At 37.3% G+C, this 20,244-nt stretch overlaps 1 protein-coding gene across 2 annotated transcripts in view; it reads right to left on the bottom strand.

Annotated features, from left to right (window-relative positions):
- Window positions 1-20,244, bottom strand: part of PPP2R5C (protein phosphatase 2 regulatory subunit B'gamma) — a 78,771-nt gene that overhangs the window by 54,045 nt on the left and 4,482 nt on the right. For both annotated transcript variants that reach the window (XM_005520126.3, XM_088057464.1), the window contains exon 3: window positions 5,476-5,635. In XM_005520126.3, the coding sequence (XP_005520183.2) occupies window positions 5,476-5,635 (160 nt within the window). The remainder of the gene's footprint in view (window positions 1-5,475; window positions 5,636-20,244) is intronic.

Genomic DNA, 20,244 nt, shown 5'->3' with positions numbered 1-20,244 from the left:
GTTAAACTGGAAAGGCCAAAGTAGTGCATATTTGTTCTCTACATAAATTACAAGTGACAGGAGTAAGATTCTGCAATGAAAGTAACCTTAAACATTGAGATCTCCAATTTCAACAGCTTATATGAAAAATGTGCCTCAAAACCCCTAAGCAGTCCATTAGTGCCATGATTCCCATAAATTCAATTATATTGCACACATCCAGTCTCTTTTGTATCATTAAAATAGATGCTCTTTTTAAATGAACAGGTAACACATTCTGCTTAAGTTTAAACATTCCAATATGAGTTTGTAGAAATTCTCAGCATTCATGGTTGAATTTCTCTACAGTACTGAGAACAAAACTTGACTTGCTTTCCCATTTACTTGGTATCAGTTTTGCTTACTTATCTTACAGTTGAGAAAACACAAAATAATTTTACATTTCTGACCTCCTGAGCAATTCTCACTTTTTCCTTTCTCACAGTTTCAATAGTTTTATCATTTAAAATTTGGTACAATTGTTTTCTAGGTATCAGACTCAAACTAGAATCACCTCTTCTGCAATTTTGATTCATAAGACTTTAATATTCTAGAGACAATGAAAACACAGCTATCTCCTAGACAGCCATTTACAACTTAAAAACATTAGGAAAGCTTTAATAATGCCTGCCTCCCTATCAGAGTCCTGTATCACAGGCAGACAAGTTGAGACACTACCCTGATGTTCTTTTACACAGAACAGAGTCAGAATTTGGCAGAGCTCTGAAGTCTTTGCTTGAAAAAAACCACGAACCATGCTCTCTGCATGAAATGTGCTCAGAAAAATGACCTGTCATGTTCATTTCTTTTCCACCTCCCACTTTTATTGGGTAGGGTATTTTTTGTTTTTGAGTTTTTCAAATTGATATGACTAACAGTATTTCTAATATTAAAACCATGCTAAAGCAGAAACTGACATCACCAGAAGATCAAAACCAGGCCTGATCAAAATGTGTGGCAAGATCTTCAACAACAAAATACCAGAATCTGTTTAATCCTATCACATGCAGATATTCTACATTAAAAAACCAATTCTATACTTCTCAGCAATAAAGTCATATAAATACATATACAACATATGTACTCAGCTGTCAATGTAGCTTCAATTCATGAAGGTATGAAGCCCCTACCTTCATAGAAAACTTCATAAGAATACTGCATCCATATCTTTGTGATCAAAAAGTACAACTCCAAGAGGCAAATAGTAACTAAAAATAAATTCAGAATTGTATTTGTAAATACAAGCTGATGTCCAATCTCTATCTTATCTAACAATGTTCACTTTTATCTGAAAGAAACCCCCAAACCCCAAATAAAACCAACAAAAAAACCCAATCTTAAATGCACAAACTAAATCACAACACCACATCACAAGAGGCCTTTACCTGGATGTAAAAGGATTTTACCCAGCTTTAGAAAAGTATATACGAAAATGCTACAAAAAAGCGTATTTTTGAATCGTGACCAAATTTACATATGCATGACTAACATATGTTCACTGGGAAAGTCTGCAACATTTCAGAATATTAAGTAGTACTAACTTATTTTTTCAAATTTATTATTCTAGAACTGACAGAGAACATTCCTTTTAATGAGTATTACTTGAAGGTTAAAGTTAGATTTGTGACAACTGTATTTGACAGTGCATAAAACATTTTATCCTAGTTAGGGTGTTTAATATTATATTAAAAAATTCTCATTGTGAAATTTTCTTACATATTGTAAAGATTCAGACCACATCCTTAAAAATTTCACCACTTTGCACAGTCATTTCTATTTTACAGTTTACTGCACTTACTGTTTACTAAAATCAGCACATTCATGCAAAACAATGTACAAATACAAGTACATTCACCTGTTTGCAGTTAAAAATCTCATTTACAATGAAAAAATTACCAATAATGTAACAATGAATTCAAGCTTCTTGCATAAAGTTGAATTGAGCATCTGCAAAGAACACAAACTCCTTTACCATGTCAGTACTCAGGTATGCATAAGCTTGGATACGCTACTTCTAAAATTTATTTACATAATAATACTGAACTTAAGTTGTTTATTTCATAAAGAACATATCTTTAAAATGGTAAACAATTAAAAAATTTCATGTAATTTTAATATTTTATATTTAATATACTAATTTTAACATATCCTAAATTACAAACTGCTTTCTCAGGAAATCAAAAATGAAGAAACTGCTAAGTTTCTAAAGGCTGAAGCATCCCTTCGCCATTTATACTTGATATAAACAAAGCATTAATCTGCAAGCTTTCAAACCGCAAGAAAATAAAACAAAACGCATCTTTAAGTCCAGTAAGTAATTTTTTTCCTCATAAACAATGTAAAGCAAAAGTCAATTTTCTGTAACTTAATTACCTGTATTACCAATGTTAGCTAACAAAGCGAACTGGATAAGCAGAAATCAACAAAGCAGAAGTTTGTTACCACAGAATTTTTATTTTTTTTGATGAAAATAGGTAAGATCTTTTCAAGATGTTTGACACTGTTCTGAAGTCACTTCTCCAGAGATACTTCTAAGTTATCTGTGGGCAGGCAAACTACATGTTCTACCCAACTAAATCTGGTTGCACTGCACTGTGCTGCAGAGAGCTTTGCTAATATATGGATCTTGATGCTCTACAAACCTACTACATCAGAGACTTCTCTTTTCTACGTTCAGCTCTCTTCTCAGAGCTCCTTAATTCATAATCTATTTCCATTTCTTTGTGCACTATCTGAGCTATCTGCTCCTCCATTTCCTGGATAATCTGAGGGTGCATAACATTAATAATAAATTGCTCCAATGTTCACAAATCATACCCCACTAATACCAGTCACCAGGGCAAATATGCTGGTATCTCCAGAAGCTTATCAGCAGCACTTTTGTGTAACACCCAAAAGAAAGTTTGCAACATGCCTGAAGATCAAAAAATAAGAAATCCTGATGAAAAGCCACTTTGGCAGCTCCTCCTTTCCCTCCCACTATTTCAAGTGATCTGCTGACCTCATCTCCAGACCTGGGGTGCAGAAGAAAGGTGACTTTAGATATCTTACCAGTTACAAGCTTTCACATATCTAACAGGGACTTTAAAGTATGCAAAGAGAACTCCATTCTATATTTTGTGCTTAAAATACAGTCTCATGTAAAGTACTTCACACCACACAGTAGTCAATGCAACATTTGTAAGAAAAGACACATCTCTTGTTTTACTACAGACAAAAGAAAGATTCCCCAGGTACTACAGCCACCTGTTATGAGTAACAGAAGTTTGAAAGCTGGTTAAGCGCAGCTAACCTGAAGGAACACTATGTTCTTCCCAGCATTTCACAGAAGTCAAACCTGTTTTCATCATTTCAGTCCTTTAAATTACAGCCTGCCAATCCAATTTAACTCCTGTCCAGACACAGACATTAAACAACACACTTAAAGATGTTGAAAGTTTCCCTAACTTGCTTGATCCACTAAATGCACATCAAGTCAAGTATCTCTCAGAGGGACAAGTATCAAGAATCTTTTAGAGGAACAGCATGCCCCAACAATATTCTCAGCAGCCTTAGTAGGTTGGAATTACTTCAGGAGTAAGCACATGCAGTGAGCACGACCATTATGCAGACATCTGGTATGATCCATGAGATTGGGTACAGCTTGATAACAAAGCTATTACTACCTTTACCAGTAAAAGGTGGCAATTACTACTCCTCACTAGATCAACAATTGCACCAGTGCTCCATAACCAACTTTGGTCCTTGACAGCCTGGGGACATACACACAGCATCAGGCATCCACCAGGGAGAAGCTCAAGACCTTTTCATTTCTTTCACCTGAGCGTGTGGGGAGTGATTGCAGACTCCAGGCAATTAGAATGCACAATACTCCTACCATCTCTTCACAAATAGGTACACTGTGTGAAAAAGTGTTAGAATGCTCTGAGAAAATACCTCAGACAATTTTTAAGAATTTTCTTATTTTTTTTTTACTCCTCTCTCCTCCAGCTACAATCATGCATTCTTCTGTACTTCACTGGTACACATGCTACTGGTTTAAACTGCAACACAGCCAAGTAAGAAACACATCTTAAACTTCACCTTTACCACTGCAGAATGAATTAGCTCTCCCCTGTCCTGTCTGCATTCATTTTCTCCATTTCCAGCTCTCTGTCCACACTGCTTCTAATTGCATGCTCAGTTCTGGTATCCCTGAGCTGCAGTCCCAGCCACTACCAGAACCACTGTATTTAAAATAGGACCAAGAAACAAATTATTTTCTTTGTGGCTGAGTCTGAACAAAAGGTTATGCCAGTCAATGTGGCTGTAGGCACAACTTCTTATAAGAATGACTACTTTAATTCAGTGTCTTTTGCTTATGTCACTCATGTCCTGGTTGTCACAGCTTGTGTGCATGAACCTTCTATGTCACTTTAAAAGACAGAACATATTATTCATAATCTGTGGTGCTAAATATTCATATTAAAAATTTAATAAATAGATTGAAATTAACTAAATAAACAGTAGTTTAGTCTTGAAATATATTAAACAGCATCTTGTGTATAGGCTGCTATACTAACATGATGGACAGATTCTTTTTGTAAAAACAGTATCTGTGTGAAGAGAAATACTTGCAATCTAATTTGATCTGAACGAAATGCAGTATAATTGATAGGCTGAGACGCAGAGTTTATTTTCAAGAAACACTAATATATTATATTAAGAAAATGATGAGTGGAGGAAAGAATCCAGTAATTTCCCTAGTAATTTCACATTACCTACACCAGTACTACTTGCGTATTCCACTGATCTATTAGGCTTTCACTGCCAGTCTTGAACACTGTAAAGCACTACACACTGCACTTCAAAACTGTCTTTTTTTTCTTGTTTCCTCTAAATAAGCCTTCAGAGCAAATAAAGATGATAAAAGCTGGGTTAATAAGAGAAAAGGCATCAATTATCATCATCTTTTTGTCACAGATGGAAGTAAATATAAATCTAAGAGATAACAAAGCCTTAAAATCAACAAAGGAAAAATTCATATGTACTAAAAAGCACATACCTGACCCATGCTCAGGAAAAACAGACCCATACATACTGATAGACCAGGTCTTCTAACAATGTCAAGAGAAACTTTATCACAAACAAAACAAGATTTGAGCACACTGCACTGAGTACAGATGCCTAATATTTTGCAAAGAGAGGCCAAGTATTCTGCTTTTATGCGAGATGAGTGAATATGGTGTCACACAGACAATGCCATACTGATTGCCAAGAAGGCAACATACTGGAAGTCCTCAAATGCAGATAGAACAAAAGAAAAAACCACCCAGTGCAAGTATGTGCAGTCTGCATATGTGCTTACTTGATGCATTATGTATGCTGTCCACATATTAGCAGTATGGTAGCTGAGATGCTTCTCGGTCTCACGCCCAAATTTCCCCACAACAGTAATTCTGCTTTGGAAAGACATACCTTTTAAAGCTGGCAGTTTTTGAAGCTCCCTGTTATTACTAACATTAAACCTTGAAGAACTCTGACGCTTTTCCTTCTTCACTACAGTCTGTGGTGCTGGTACTTTGATTTTAGATAGTTGTGCTGGGGGAGGAGTGCTATTTGATTTTTTGTTTGACACCTGTTTAAAAAGAAATTAAAGCAGTTAATTACAGCTGAACTTAGAAATAAAAATCTTCTTAAAAGCCATTTTAGTCACAGAAATAACTGAAAATTAATATGTTCTTAATTAAATTATTGTATCCATTATCCTCTGAATGTACTGCCACCTATTGTTCTGCTCATCTTTTCAGCACTCATTTCTGTACCACAGCCCCTCACACAGATGGGAATAATTCACCTTGGTACATGCAGTAGCCCATTTATTTGAAGTTACCAGACAACTGAAAAGAAATTTTCAAATAATGTATTTCCGCAACTACTCATTTCTCCGCTCCTGAGAGGTCTCTTAGGTAGTTAAGTTCATCTTCGAAGAGACCAGAGAAACTTGTCTATGCACAGAAGGTGAACCTTCCACTACCTATTCATCCTGTGCCTTGCTGCTAGAGTCCTAAGCTTGGCTAGGGCAGTCAGGTTTGATATGAAGTTAAAGGAGTGAGTCTTACTATTGTAGTAGCTTTAACAGCTTCTAAAGCATACATTAAGATTTGTAGTGGTTTACTGCCTACTCGAAGCAAGTTGCTTTTACTGTAATAATCCTTATTAGATTGTCACTGTACCTCTGTATGAAGTTTATAACATAAATCCAGAAAAATGGTTCCCACTACAGGTTTCCTGTTTGCTGTTATTTCCTTGACTGCACTTGACAGTGCTCTCTCTCAAGCTGAATAAAATGCATCATTAACAAAAGCCTGTCAGAACTTGTGGTACTGCCTTTCTCATTCCCTTTTTTTTTTTTTTTTAAGGAGGAAAAGCAGATTGAAAGGAGGCAATAGTTAACTTTTAAAATATGAATGATTTCATGACATTCATTACAAAAATGATAAAACATCTTTTAGTGACCTACACTAAAAATATAGAAACAGCTGACAATGTTCTCTTGCTGCAATATCATTGTAATTCATTTTGTAGGCCCTTAATTTGCTGTAGAAGTCTCTGAAATTTGCAAACTAGAAGCACACATGTCTTAAAATATACCTTGGCACTTCTTCCTTACAGGAAAGACTATATTTTTCTCAGAAAGTGCCCACAAGTAATAGGCAATATAAGTAATAGGGAAAAAAAATCAGATGGGAATGGGATTCATGATGGAAATCAAGTTGTAACACTGGTACTTTGGCAGTTTGACTTGATTTAATTAGAATTTTGTTAAGTGTTATAGGTATGAAAGCAGGTTCATTCCTGCATGAAATAACATCACTGGCATTTTCATAGAGATATTGCTAAAATAAGATAAACCAACTTTCTTCATGTTCTGAAAAGTATTCTTAGAAAAGCTTATTCATCAGCAATTTGCATAGTCTTGTAGTGTATACATTCAGTGTGCATGGAAACGTTACCATACATAAATATCTACCTTTTGAGTCTCCACGTAATTTCATTCAGATTTTATTCTAGCAGCATGACTGGGAAAGAATACATGCTTCAAGATTAGATTAACAATTGTATTATATTATATATACAGCACTTAATATATCAAAGATGACTGAAAGCAAAATTTAAGTTTCATCAAACATGTTTAAGATGACCATTTTGCAAATTTAATATTATAAAAGCAAAACCCCTTATACAGCCTTATAGAACAAATAAGGGGAGACAATACAGTGAATATTTAAGTCCCAGTTACCAAAAACACTCTAGAGCTTGTTCCAGTAAAAACAGAATACATCAGCAAAATGAAAGCATTTATGTACAACTAATACTTGTTACATTGCATTCTTCAGACTATTTCACTTTTTAATCTCAGACACTAAATGCTTAAAATGTTTATGCTGAAATACAAGTGAAATTCAAGAGAATTTCTATCCATTAATTGAAATTTTAAAAAGCATTACAAACAAAAAATATTAATAGACTAAGCTAAAAGAAAAACAGCAACTAAGAATTAGGAAGCAATGACTTACTGAGTATTAAGCAATAAATGCTAATTAAGATGCCTCATAAACATTACTACTGCACAGGATTCTGTACTTTCAATATTGCTATTGAGCCTAATGGTGTTTTTCTGAACTGGCTACTTTCCACTGCCACCTGTATTTTTTCATTACTTGGAACAGGAAAAGCTATTTTCCTGTTTCCTCTATTCCCAAACAAATTCTCCATTTCAAATTAGCAGGTGCTGTCATGTGTCTGCACACATGCACACACTACAGTACCCTAAGGTAGCACCCATCTCAGGGAAGCAAGTATTCTAAATGGCAGAAAAATTCTAAAATTAGCCAAAAGTGGTTATTTAAGAGGATGGGTAACATTTCTGATTAGAATGTTGAAAGAAAGCATTTTTTGTTGCTATGGCAACTTCCCATCTAGAAGTGATGACTCCAGAGTAATTCTAGCCCTGAATCACTGGACCATTTATCCAACTCCTTCCTACCATGATCACCCTTGCTTTTCCATCATGCTCCTGTCAGCCAGCACATACCAGAAAGCTGCTAGAATAATTTCTAAACCATTATTTCAGTGCCATACAGCTGTACTCAATGACCTCTGCAATTGGCATTATGATGCTACCATGAAAGAGCTGGCCTCCAGGGCTTGCAGACAACATTGGATAGAAGAGCACCTGGAAAGTGAGCTAAGTCAATTTAAGCCACAAAGCTCAGCAATTTTAATCACATCTCTTAAAAAAAGGTAAACTAATTCAGATTAACAATTGTGTATTCATCTGCTAAAGATTTCAAGGTAACACACTTTCTATGGGAGTGCAGTGCCTTTGAGTTCAGATGGAAGAGCCAAGCTCAGCTTCCTCCCCCCAGTAATAAACCAAACCACCACAGACACCACAACTTCCAAGAGTAAATGATGGACATTCTGCTACATCAGTGAACAGTTCAATGTATTTGACACCAGAACAGTCAAGCTGCAGACACCCTTTTATCAGTTCTCTTCTTAAGACTAGAATAAGCAATACCTATTCTTGCCCTTGTTCTGGCAAACAGCTCCCTCCTACTCAAATGTTTATATAGGCAGACACATTCAATTCCAAAAGTGCTGATAAACATCTAAAAATGTGCACAAACTGCTAAGAAAAAAATGTCACATTGAAAATATTTCTTCAAATCATTATTAAAACACAACCCTCAGGTTTTCTGATCAATTTATTTCTGAAAAGCTAGACCTTTACGTACTTCAATGAACATTAAGACAATCAGCCGAAGTGTGAATTCAACTTTTAAATTCTCATTTTAAGAATTGAAAGTATACAGCTTACTTTTCTCAGTGCCAGGACTAAGCTTAAAATTAATTCAAGAGAGTAAAAGGTGGGGAGAAGGTTTCCTGCCAGTCACAACAGTTCAAGGTAGATAACCCTTGCATCTCTTCATCCCTTGAATCCTGCATCAAGCAGAATGTGGTACATTCCGTTTCTTGACATCACTCTTTTGAGCAAAATTGGATCTTTCACCCTTCTGACATTACACAGGCAGGTAAAGATAAGAATACAATGCTGAGTTTGCAACCAGGGAAAGAAAGATATGAGTAGAGCAACCACATCTATAGTTACAGTTGATTTTTCTTTTTAAATTAAACTGACAATCATCAAGCATCCCACAATGCAACTTTTACTTTTGGACAACTATCTAAGGCACAAGAGAGAGTATGGTGGGACCTCGAAGGAGGATCCACCCTGCATGCCATGTACATCAATAAGTCTTTCAGAAGAACCTGTTTTTCCCTTTCTGATAGTCTACCCAAAGTGCTATTCAAGCTACCTTGACAAACAAGGGCAACCAGAAGAACTCTCTGACCTTACCTTTCAAAGCACACTCACTAATAACTGAATTAGACCAAAGGACACAAAGTCTTCTGATCCACAAAATCAAAAATCAAGCCAAGCCTAGAGTGGGATCAACTCTATAATGATACAGCAAGTTTGCATAGTGCCTTCTAAGATAAACCAGTAAGAGCAGGGTGAGGTTTTGAAAATGACAGTAAAATCACCTTGGTGCATCTGTCATAAAAGATTAAGATAACCGAATGGCTTACTAGTGACAAAAATCTGATCTCCTAAGCACAAGGCAATGGAGATCCTCTGCCTGAAGAAACATGGTGGTGGCAGCACCCTATATGGTGTTTCTTTACATAGATCAGTCTAAGGCTAATATGCAAGTTTCTGCTTTCTAAGAAGCATCACCACTGATTTCAAGTTTGTATCAGTGTGCACACCATTCCACAATGGCAGCAGCAAAACCTTGAGAAAAAACTCTGGACTACGATATCTGTACCCTGTAGCAATTCATACATGATTAAGGTTCCCTGTGAAATACAAGAGCAAAAAGCACAGAACACTAAAAGAATCATCAGTCTGAATCTGAAACAGAGGGAAAATGCTTATTTTAATGCAGAATTAATCCCTTCCCTCTCCTTTTAGTATAGTAAGTAACCTCCACGGACTTATTTTTCATTAAGATAAATAAAGGTCTGATCTACAGCACCCAGAAGAGTTTGTTTCTTGCCAAGGCACCCTCGGAATGCTATGAAAGCATTTTGGATTATATCAAAAACATACTTACAATTAAATTGAAATACAGGTTATTGAAACTAAACATAGATCATCACAAAACATGAAAGGGACATTAACAATCTGATTTTAAAAACTCTATGACGGCCCAGTATGTACCAAACCAAAATAATTTGGCTAACAGGTTGAGGCTTAACACATAATCAATGTAATTAGGCTGAGAAGCTGAATTTAATTTAATCTCTTGAGAACTGAAATCAAAGATCAAGGAGTCAAAATGGGTGGAGAGCAGTTAAAGAGCCTTCCGTGTAGTTCTTTCCCCTCTGCAGTAACTTCAAAGTAGCGTGAAAATCTCTGCACACTCCAAGAATCTTGAACACTACCACAGAACTCTCTCCTTTGCAAATCTTCATTTACCAGTTTGGGGGTAGGAACAAGGACAGATTGTATCTGGCATATGGCCCAGCTACCATCAACCTGGTAAATATATCCACACCATGCCTACAGAAGTGGGTTGGTGATGGGACATCAACAGCTGGGAAAAAGGCAAAGTTGTTCAAGACAACACAACCAGGAGAGCAGTATTTGTCAGCTGATTGCAGTTCTGTGTTATTAACAGCAGCAATTCAACATGACTTCCAAGAGGATAACATCAGAATAAACTCTTTTTACTAATGGTATTAAAGATAAGGCCTGACAGAGCTTTCAGTCTGCCGCAATTCTAGAACATACAAGTACTGGCAGAGTTTATTATGGAGCAAGTAGGTATGATTTTTAACATCAGGATTTTCAATATACAGAGAATCAGTACAAACTATACAAAGCTTGATATGGAGTATACTGGATATAAAAAAGGAAACACTGATCCATAAACAACATAGATGAAAACAGCAGAGAAACAGGGAAACAAGTTTGCAGGGTACCATTTTGGACACCAGATGTGTCTGAAGTTCTTTGTTAAGGATTCTTGCTACTATGCCATTATTGTTCACTAGTTTTACCACCACAAGCCAGTTTGGACAGACAACTTAGGGAGGAGTCTCTGGAGAGGCAGCTTATGGTGCTGAAGGCTTTGGGTGGTTTCACACAGATGGCAATTTAGATGTCTATTGTTTTTCCTCAACAATATCATTTGCCAGAATGATACCTGGATTGAATGATCTTTGCAGCTCCCTTTCCAGCAAATACACTTATTATTGTTAAGCACTCTGAGATTACTATCCAGTGTAACATCTCAGCATAACTTACTATGTTTTTATTACAGCAAGAGCTGCATCCTAAAGCTTTGAGGATCTGTGCTGTTATAATGCTGTTATAATAATGATAAACAAAAAGATTAACTTTTCAACAGGATAGTAATGGCAAAGTTTGTATATTTTGGCACTCACAGATTTATGCTGTAGTACTCGTTTAACAACCATGACTTTGCATTTACATACAGCAGTGCTACTGCTGGCTATTCTCAATGTCTAACTACGGAGTTCCATTAGTGTTTTGCCAGAGACAGCATGGAGTCTGTTGAATTGCGTCAGTGACTGGGATGTGTCCTACAAGCAGTGAAGGCCATCTGGGCCTCTTCGCTGTGGATGGGTACCCACAACAAACCAGTTTAGAAGACTGATCCACAACTTGCTGAAGCTCTTCCGCCTTTCTTGCTGCTGTTTATTTTTCACAACACAAAGCATTGCTTGTATTTCCTGTTAGTAGCTTCTACACAGACCTCAAATTTTATCTTCTAAAGAATTGTATCATCACAGATTTGTGTAATAGACTGGACTTGCAACACACCAAACCAATCCCATGTTTCAGCTTAGTGTGCTGCATCCTTGACATTAATACACTATAATTTTACATTCACAATTAAATATTAGTAGCATAAGGCTTGTTTTCCATTTGCTTCTTGTAAACCTAATTTTGTTTTAACTAGTTTACTCCAGCAACAAGATGATATTTGATTCCGTTCACTCAGAGCTTCAGTCCAAGGTCACAGACTACTGGCAAAGATGAGAGGGTGCCCAGGCTCAGACTTCAGTGGATTCAAACTGCTTTGCATTTGCTAAAACACCACCATCAGTGAGCACCTGGTACTTCACAAAAGCAGCAAAGCCAATCCCTGTTTCCTAATGTATCTTCTATCACAAAACTTCAAAGCAAGAAATGGCCGTAGAAAAAAAATAAATTGTAACCTGCAACCACCAGTTAGCTGATTAAATAAGCTTTAAACCAAATAATGTCCTAAGTATTATTTTAAAATATTTATATTAATACAAGGATTAAGAATCTGGATAAAAGATGGTCTGGCTTAAATTACTTCAGTTCTTGATTTTGATTTATAATTTCACTCTGATGAGCCTTTAAAAAAAAAACAACAAAGTAACAAAAACTACCTTTGTTCTTTTTATATATATATATATATATATATATGTACATACCCATGTACACACATACACATGTGAAGTTCCCATTATTTGAAGGAAATCACACACTAACTCATTTGCTTTAGGCACCCACTCCTATACTCTACTGTAAATTTAAATATATACAGCTACTGATGTATATATATGTATATATATGTATGATGTAAGGCAACTGCACTTGGCTTTACCACTGAGGTCCATATTTTTGTGCTCCCTGATCTATTCATAGAAGCTTCTCACTTCACACACTCATATTTAAATCTTTTTTTACTTCGTCTCCTGCCCACCAATTTGGTTATTTGTATTAGATACTATTTGAGAGAGTTATAGTCCATGACAAGTAATCTGGTCTAGGGGAAGGTGTACCTCCCCATGGCAGGTGGGCATGAGTTTCTTCCAACCACACCATTCTATGATTCTATGAATAATAACCTTAACTGCTTCTACAGAACTGTTACACCAAATAATTTCATCTTTGGCTCTCATCATGCTTTTATTTTACATGTCGCTGGAGAAGCTTACGTGTCAGTATTTCAGACTGATAAAATGAGAAGTGGTTAGGAAGTATATAAAAGTCACCATAAATGTGTAGCATATGATAATATTTGGCAGTCATCTTTTAAGGAGCATATTCAGGAATAGGCCAGGATTTTTTTTTCCTAGCTTTTGGTTGGTTGGTTTCTATGAATACCCCTCTAAGCCTGTTGCAGGGAATGACACACAAACAAAAAACCCCAAAGCCTACCATCCCATTTCTAGAATTACATATTTATTCTGGCCTCAAATGAAATGGAGGGGGTGAAAATGTACACAAGGTACGTTTTTAGTCTGTGAACATATGGGTAAATTCATAGCTACCTGTTTTTTCTCACTGTTTGTATTCTTTAAGATGTAACTACATTAATAATTCTGTATTACATGTGTTAATGTACATCTGAGTACTCTCTGTGGTAGTGGCTTTAACTCTTACGAAAAAAATTTAAGAGAAGCAATTTGAAACTAAGGATAAAAAGGATGTTTTCAGTTAAAATGCTGGCATCCAATTTTGAAAGTCACTTTGCTCCTTTTGATTAGAACAGCCTTTACCTTCATTGCTGTGCTGCTTCCATTCAGTAAGGATTCAGAGAGCTTAAAAACAGCATTAGGAAGCAGAGGATAGCAAATACTAAACCGCACACAGTTCTCACACCTCCTATGTTACACAAGTAGTTGTCAGCCTTGTGTAAGAAGTAGAAGGGCATAAGATCCTCTTTTTCAGAAGCAGTCCATTTTAGGTAATAAAATACTTGTGTACAGCAGTGTTTGGTACACTTTAATAATGCCATTAATTTTAAAAGCATAATGTTAAAGTTCCGTAACAAATGCCATTAAGGTAACTCCTCCACTATTCAGTATTAACGTGCCCTTGCTTGGAACTGTCATGGAGTTACTTTACCTTTAAGAAAGTTTAAGTTGCTGGGATCTGCCTGGCGTCTTTTCTCCTGACCAATTATCGGTCATTGCTGAGAATTGACAGCAGTTTAGGCCATTGAAAAGTGGGATCAACTTGTGAACCCTACCTTAAAGTGTAAAACCAGAGCTCTCTTGGTTCTCTTTGTTTCCTGGCTGGGAAGGACGGCAGAGCTCCAGGCCTCCCGTTCCCTGCCCAGGCCATGCGGCCGGGCGGGGACTGGGCTGGGCCCAGCGTCTCCCGGCCGGGGGATGCGGGCCCTGTGGAGGGGGTTTTCTCCGGGCTCTGGCCGGGCCGGGCCGAGCCGATCTCTGGCTCGGCTGCAGGTTTTTTGCTGTGGCTGGATTCACTGGAGACTGCTGAGTGAAGAAAGAGAGAGGCTCTGGACCTGCAGCGGGCTGGGCGCGGCGACTGCACTCTCCAGAGCAGCCATGAGGAGCTTTCCATCGCAGACGGCTCCAGCTCCTGCACCGGCCGAGGCCACAGAACTACCTACAACAGCCTGGGCAAGATTTTAACTCTTCCATTACCCAGATGAGACTTGCGGATTAATCTTTTTATCCAGACAGAGAAAAGAGAGTGATCAACATGAAAAGAGACTTTATAAACTACCAGTGACAGGAAAGAAAAGGAGCTTCAGAAAAGGTAGAGAATTAAGAAGATGCTTTAATTAAGCTGAAATATCTTTCTGTTAAAACTATGGAAATGGACAATAAGGTCTTGAAAACACTCCTTTAATTCATGACAGTATATAGGGAGGAATAGAGTGTTCAAAGTGTAAATTTTGAGTAAAAAAGTAGAGTAATTATGGTACAGTGAAGTGCTGGAAGATTTGAAGCCTTGAGAGGCAATGAGAAAACTGTTTTCTAGTGATGCTCACAGAAACAGATGAAGAAGACTTTTTGCCTTTGAATAACTTATCCTTAAAAATCCCATCCCTAGACTCATGGCCCATACACACTTGAGAGTGATGTGAAAATGGGAGGAGTGGGCTCTAATAACAGCAGCTCTGGGCAGCTAACATTAGAGCAATGGAAAACTATAACAAAAATAGTTTTTCTTGTGAGAAACTCCATAAATTAACAGGAAGAAACTTCTGTTTCTCTATAAAGACTGGTGAAAAGACTGTAGCAAGAATTGGGACTGTTTTAACCATCAAAGTTCCAAAGGTTTTGTCTCTTTTGTCATGTGAACAAGGGAATAGTGGGTAGACAGGGGATGAAAAGGTTTTTCTGGAAGTTTATTCTGGTGTTCTTACTGTAGTTTGTCAATTAACTTTCTTTTTTTTCCCTTTTAAGTTTTATGCCTGTTTTGCTCTTGTTCTAATCCATATCTCACAGCAAGAAATAAGTAATTTTCTTAGTTATTGGTTTAAAACCACGACAGGAACACAGAAGGAAATTCCAGTTCCCAAAACCAAAAAGCAAAGATGTCAATAAAAATTGGAAATAGGAAAATTACAGAAGTTAAAGACAAAAAGTTACGTAGATGCTCTAAGAATAACACATATGCCATCCTCTCTACTCAGTAAATAGCTTCCCGTTTAGTCCTAAAGGTGTATACACTCAAGTATTTTTTAATGGTTATATAAACCCATTAAAATAATCTCTCTAGGAAAGAAAATCAGAACTGCAAGACATGATAAAAAATTAGTTTTCAAATTAACTTCTTAAAAAAGCTGGCACACCAATTTAAAACCAAACAAACCGACTCCAAAGCCCACAGACTTTATTTTGTATCAGTTATAACTGAGAGAAAATACATCTCAACTTCATACACAGCTTTGGTTTAAAATCATGTTTTGCTAATGTTACAAGTAAAATCCCAAATTAATAGCCCTAGAAAGCTACATAAGGTGTCTAACACTGTCTATTTATAGTCCTTCCATGATTCAAAGTTAAGATGACAAGTTGTTTGAAATTTCAATTTTATTTCATAATATATGTCTTCTTCCAAATGCAAGACCACCAGTTTTGAGATCACCTTTATATACTACTGCATGGGACTGGCTCATGAAAGCACTGGCTACTCTGCTGTCCAGCTGGGGCACAACACTGAGCACATAGTGAAGAGAAGAACCAGGGCCGAGCTAGTGTTATGTGATGAAGATGCCTGTCAGTGCTAAACGTACCTCTTTGTTAAGGACACCAGCTTCTATGAATAACAATCCTACACTTCAAAGATGATGAATGCAATGTATCCAAAATGCAGCGCTACTGAGTTACAGAGACAGCCCAACTGGTGTGTGGGCTGACACACCTGAAGGGTGGGATGCCATCCAGAGGGGCCTGAAGAAGCTTGAGAAATGAGCCCATCTCATGTGGTTTAACAAGACCAAGTGCTGGCACTACACCAGGCTCAGGACAATCCCGGTATCAATCCAGGCTGAGGATGAACAGATGGAGAGCAGCCCTGCTGAGAAGGCTTTGGGGGTGCTGCTGGGTGAGAGGCTGGACATGACCCAGCAATGTGCACTGGCTGCCAGAAACCACCCGTGTGCGGGGCTGCACCAAAGCACCATGGGCAGCAGGGGAGGGAGGGGATTCTGCCCCTCTGCTCTGCTCAGTTGAGACCCCACCTGGAACACTGTATCCAGCTGTGTGGTCCTCAGCACAGGAAGGACATGGAGCTGTTGTTGGAGCAAGTCCAGAGGAGGGTCACAAAGATGATTAGAGAGAGGGAGCACCTCCGCTATGAAAAAAGGCTGAGAGGATTGGGTTTGTTCAACCTAGAGAAAGCAGGCTTTGGAGAGACCTAACTGCAGCCTTCCAGTACCTGAAGGGCACCTACAAGAAAGATGCAGAAACTTTATACAAGGGTATGTAGGGACAGGAGAAGGGGGAATGGCTTTAAACTGAGAGTAGGTTTAGATTAAATATCAGGAAGAAGTTCTTTACTGTGAGAGTAGCAAGGCACTGGAACAGTTTCCCCTTAGAAACTGTGAATGCTCCACTCCTGGAAGTGTTCAAGGCCAGGCTGGATGGAGTTGTGAGCAACCTGGTCTAGTGGAAGGTGTTCCTGCCCATGGCAGAGGGATTGGGACTAGATGGTCTTTAAGGTCCCTTCCAACCCAAACCATTCCATGATTCTACAACTGAAGAACAATAATGGAAAAGACCTAAATGATGGATGCTTTACATAACTGAATAAATATTTATCTGTGACAAGAAAGTATTACCAGAAATTATTTAGGAGTAGTCCTACTACATGTTAACAAGGAAGAGAAAACAATCCCAGAACTTTCTCCCCATCCCAATCCCCAAACCTCAACCTCCTATGCTGTGGTGCCTAAACGAACTGCCAAATTAGTACTTGTGCCAAGACTTTCAAATATAACTTAAAAAAATTCTGAAGTAGAAAATTCTAGCCTCAAACTGGACATTGTGTAATAGTCCCCATGCACCATCTTCAAGGTGAAGTATATTTGTTTCTCAGGGTAAACAGCACCACATTGAAAATCTCAAACAGTAAACATAAGAAAAATAAGCAGCATATATAGAGAATATCCACTCAACTTTCTAAATAACTTCTGCTGCTGATCACAGAAACTTGTTGTCACAAAATAATGCTGGATTTATTGCTTTTGTCTGCTCCTTGCCTTCCATTAAATGTTAGGTTACTTCCACATATGATCTCAGCTAAAAAAGGCATGAAAAGACATCAACATTGCTTCTACTATTCATTCCTTTTGTAATTTCTTAATTTTAATGAAAGTGACAATTCTATGTGCTCATATAATCAGGAATCATTAAAAGTAGTAGTGAAAATACTGACAGTCTTTCCCCACTATGTGCTGGCTAATATAGGAAAGGTGATCATGGAAAACTGGATAGCCACCTCTGGAGGTTCTTTCAGAAGGATGAAATGAAAATCCTTACTTGTGCTGTAGTGTTTTGAAGATGGCTCATTAAACACAGATTTCTGTAATTTTTTGGCAATTTCATTTACTGAAAAGTATTACCACTATGCTAAGTAGCTTAAGAAATTATCTTTTAAATTAAAAAGGCCTCAAAAAGCGCAGAAGAAAAACTTCTGAAAACAAAGCCTTACAAAATTTCTGCACTGGAAGCCATTACAGTAATAAACTTAATGAAAAGCGATGGTTGTGAGACAGTGGCAGGATAGAAGCATGGATCAGCATTCAAAAGATTTTAAATTATTTTTAAAATTGGTTTCGGCAGTGATTATAGTCCAACATCAGCAACACATGCTGTCAATAAATCCATTTCTTGCACAGCAAGAAAAATGGCTAATACAATTTGCATTTTATTACATTTCGATTTGCCTGCATTAAAAAGAAAAAAAACCAAAAAAACCAACAAAATACCTTTAAAGTAGAAAGAATCAACAAGGACAGCACGTGGAAACAAGATAATACACACACACATGCTTCTCAAAACCACATTAGTCTTCCGTTTACTTTTCTGCATGGTAGAAGAATGAGTTATAATTTCTGCTTTCATTTGCTGATAGTCACCAAGCCAATACTTTCTCAAACAACAAAAATAGTCTTTGTATTCTACAGACTACTCAGCATCTGGATTGAAAATTAATACAAATTAAATTTAAAAGTTTCATGCCAGTTTAGGCCAGTCCAGCTAGACACAGAAGAAGCTATCACTCCCAGTCACCTAGTTTTATACAAGACTATTGTCTTGTATGAATGGCTACCAGCTACTTCTTCCATCCCTCCAGGTGAACCACAGTAGTGAATTAATTGTCTTGGATTGTTCCAGTGACTGGTGAAAAGAACAAGTTTTAGCACCTGCTCTCCCAGAGACAAAAAATAGTCAGAAATAAAGAGTATATAGGGTTAAAATTTTAACTTCCTTACCCAGTGGTAGTATTTGAAAACCCCTGCTAAAGTACTGCACTTGAATTATTTTAGGTGTTAGGTTATGTTTTTCTAGAGATAAAAAAAGGTCATGCTTTTCAACAGTCATTAAATATTACCAAGTCACCTTTTCTAAAAAAATTAGACTGTCCATAAATTACTACTGCCTCAACTCAAAAGGAGACCTCCACACCCCTGTGACAAAACAGAACTCTACAACAAGGCTTATCCAGCTGACAAATAATTCTTCAAAAGACAGTTAGATCACAGGGCATATGTCCACAAGGTACTAAGTGTATCGACAATCACCACACCCAGGGGATTTAATTTTCAGTATTAGTTTTTGGTGCAAGTATAGTTTTTGGGCACTGTTAAACAAAGGCCCCAAGAACTGACCAGAGTAGAGTCACTACTCCCATAGTGAGGAAATAAACAGATTAAGCCTTTGTTCACAAACTGAAGACACTAATATGCTGGACTAACTGATGAAATAGGAGGTTCTACCTAATTGTTCTGGCAACTATTTAGTCTAATTTATTAACGTTTACTAACAGGTTACAAAATAAGCTTAGACAGGAGCTTAACCATATTAGTTTTTGTCTTAAGTTGCAATGAAAGATGTAACTAAAAGTATGTATTCTATTACCAGCTGTTCAAACCAAGTGTAGCAATGTTCTTTATCTCTTCCATGACCCATTATCCCTCCAGGGGAGTATCTTCTGTTAATGGGACATTGAGTCTCACTGCATGACTGATAAAATTATATCATCCCATTGTGAGATGCTCCTCCCAGGGGGAGGAGCCAAGCATTCCTACCTGGATATAATCTGCCGCTTAGAACTCCACATCAGCCTTTTTCCACTAGATTCCCAGAAGAAAACCAGACCGTTCTGTATCACCGCTAGACCTTCAGAAGAAAACTACACCCTTCTGCAAGATCACTGCTTCAACAAAAGCATGTCTGTCACTCCAGGAGGACTACAGCCACCACTTAATCAGACTGCTACCAACACCCTAGCCAACAGGGTGTCAAGTTATATTCTGACTGTCAGTGTTTTTTGTACTACTACATACTACTACATTTATTTTAATTTTCCTATTAAGTGATAGTTGATTTTCTTTTATTTATACATACTAATAAAAAAAATGTTATTCCTACTCTCATATGTTTGCCTGAGAACCCTTTAATTTCAAAATTATAATAATTCAGAATGAGGGGGTTCACATTTTCCATTTCAAAAGAGACTCCTGCCTTCCTTAGCAGACACCTGTCTTTTCAAACCGAGACAGCTTTTTTCTTAAGTGTTCAGTAACGAGCAACATGCAACATGCAACTGAAGTAATGGCATTGGGTACAGAAGGACAAGGTGCCTTTACCTCATACAGACTGCGCTTTTCTGCTATCTGTGTC

Source organism: Pseudopodoces humilis, chromosome 7 (assembly GCF_049639895.1).
Source record: "Pseudopodoces humilis isolate 2021_Gansu_Grassland_sample_001 chromosome 7, ASM4963989v1, whole genome shotgun sequence".
Classification (NCBI taxonomy): domain Eukaryota; kingdom Metazoa; phylum Chordata; class Aves; order Passeriformes; family Paridae; genus Pseudopodoces; species Pseudopodoces humilis.
Note: the sequence above shows the minus strand (reverse complement) of the source record. Positions and strands in the feature narration are given on the sequence as shown.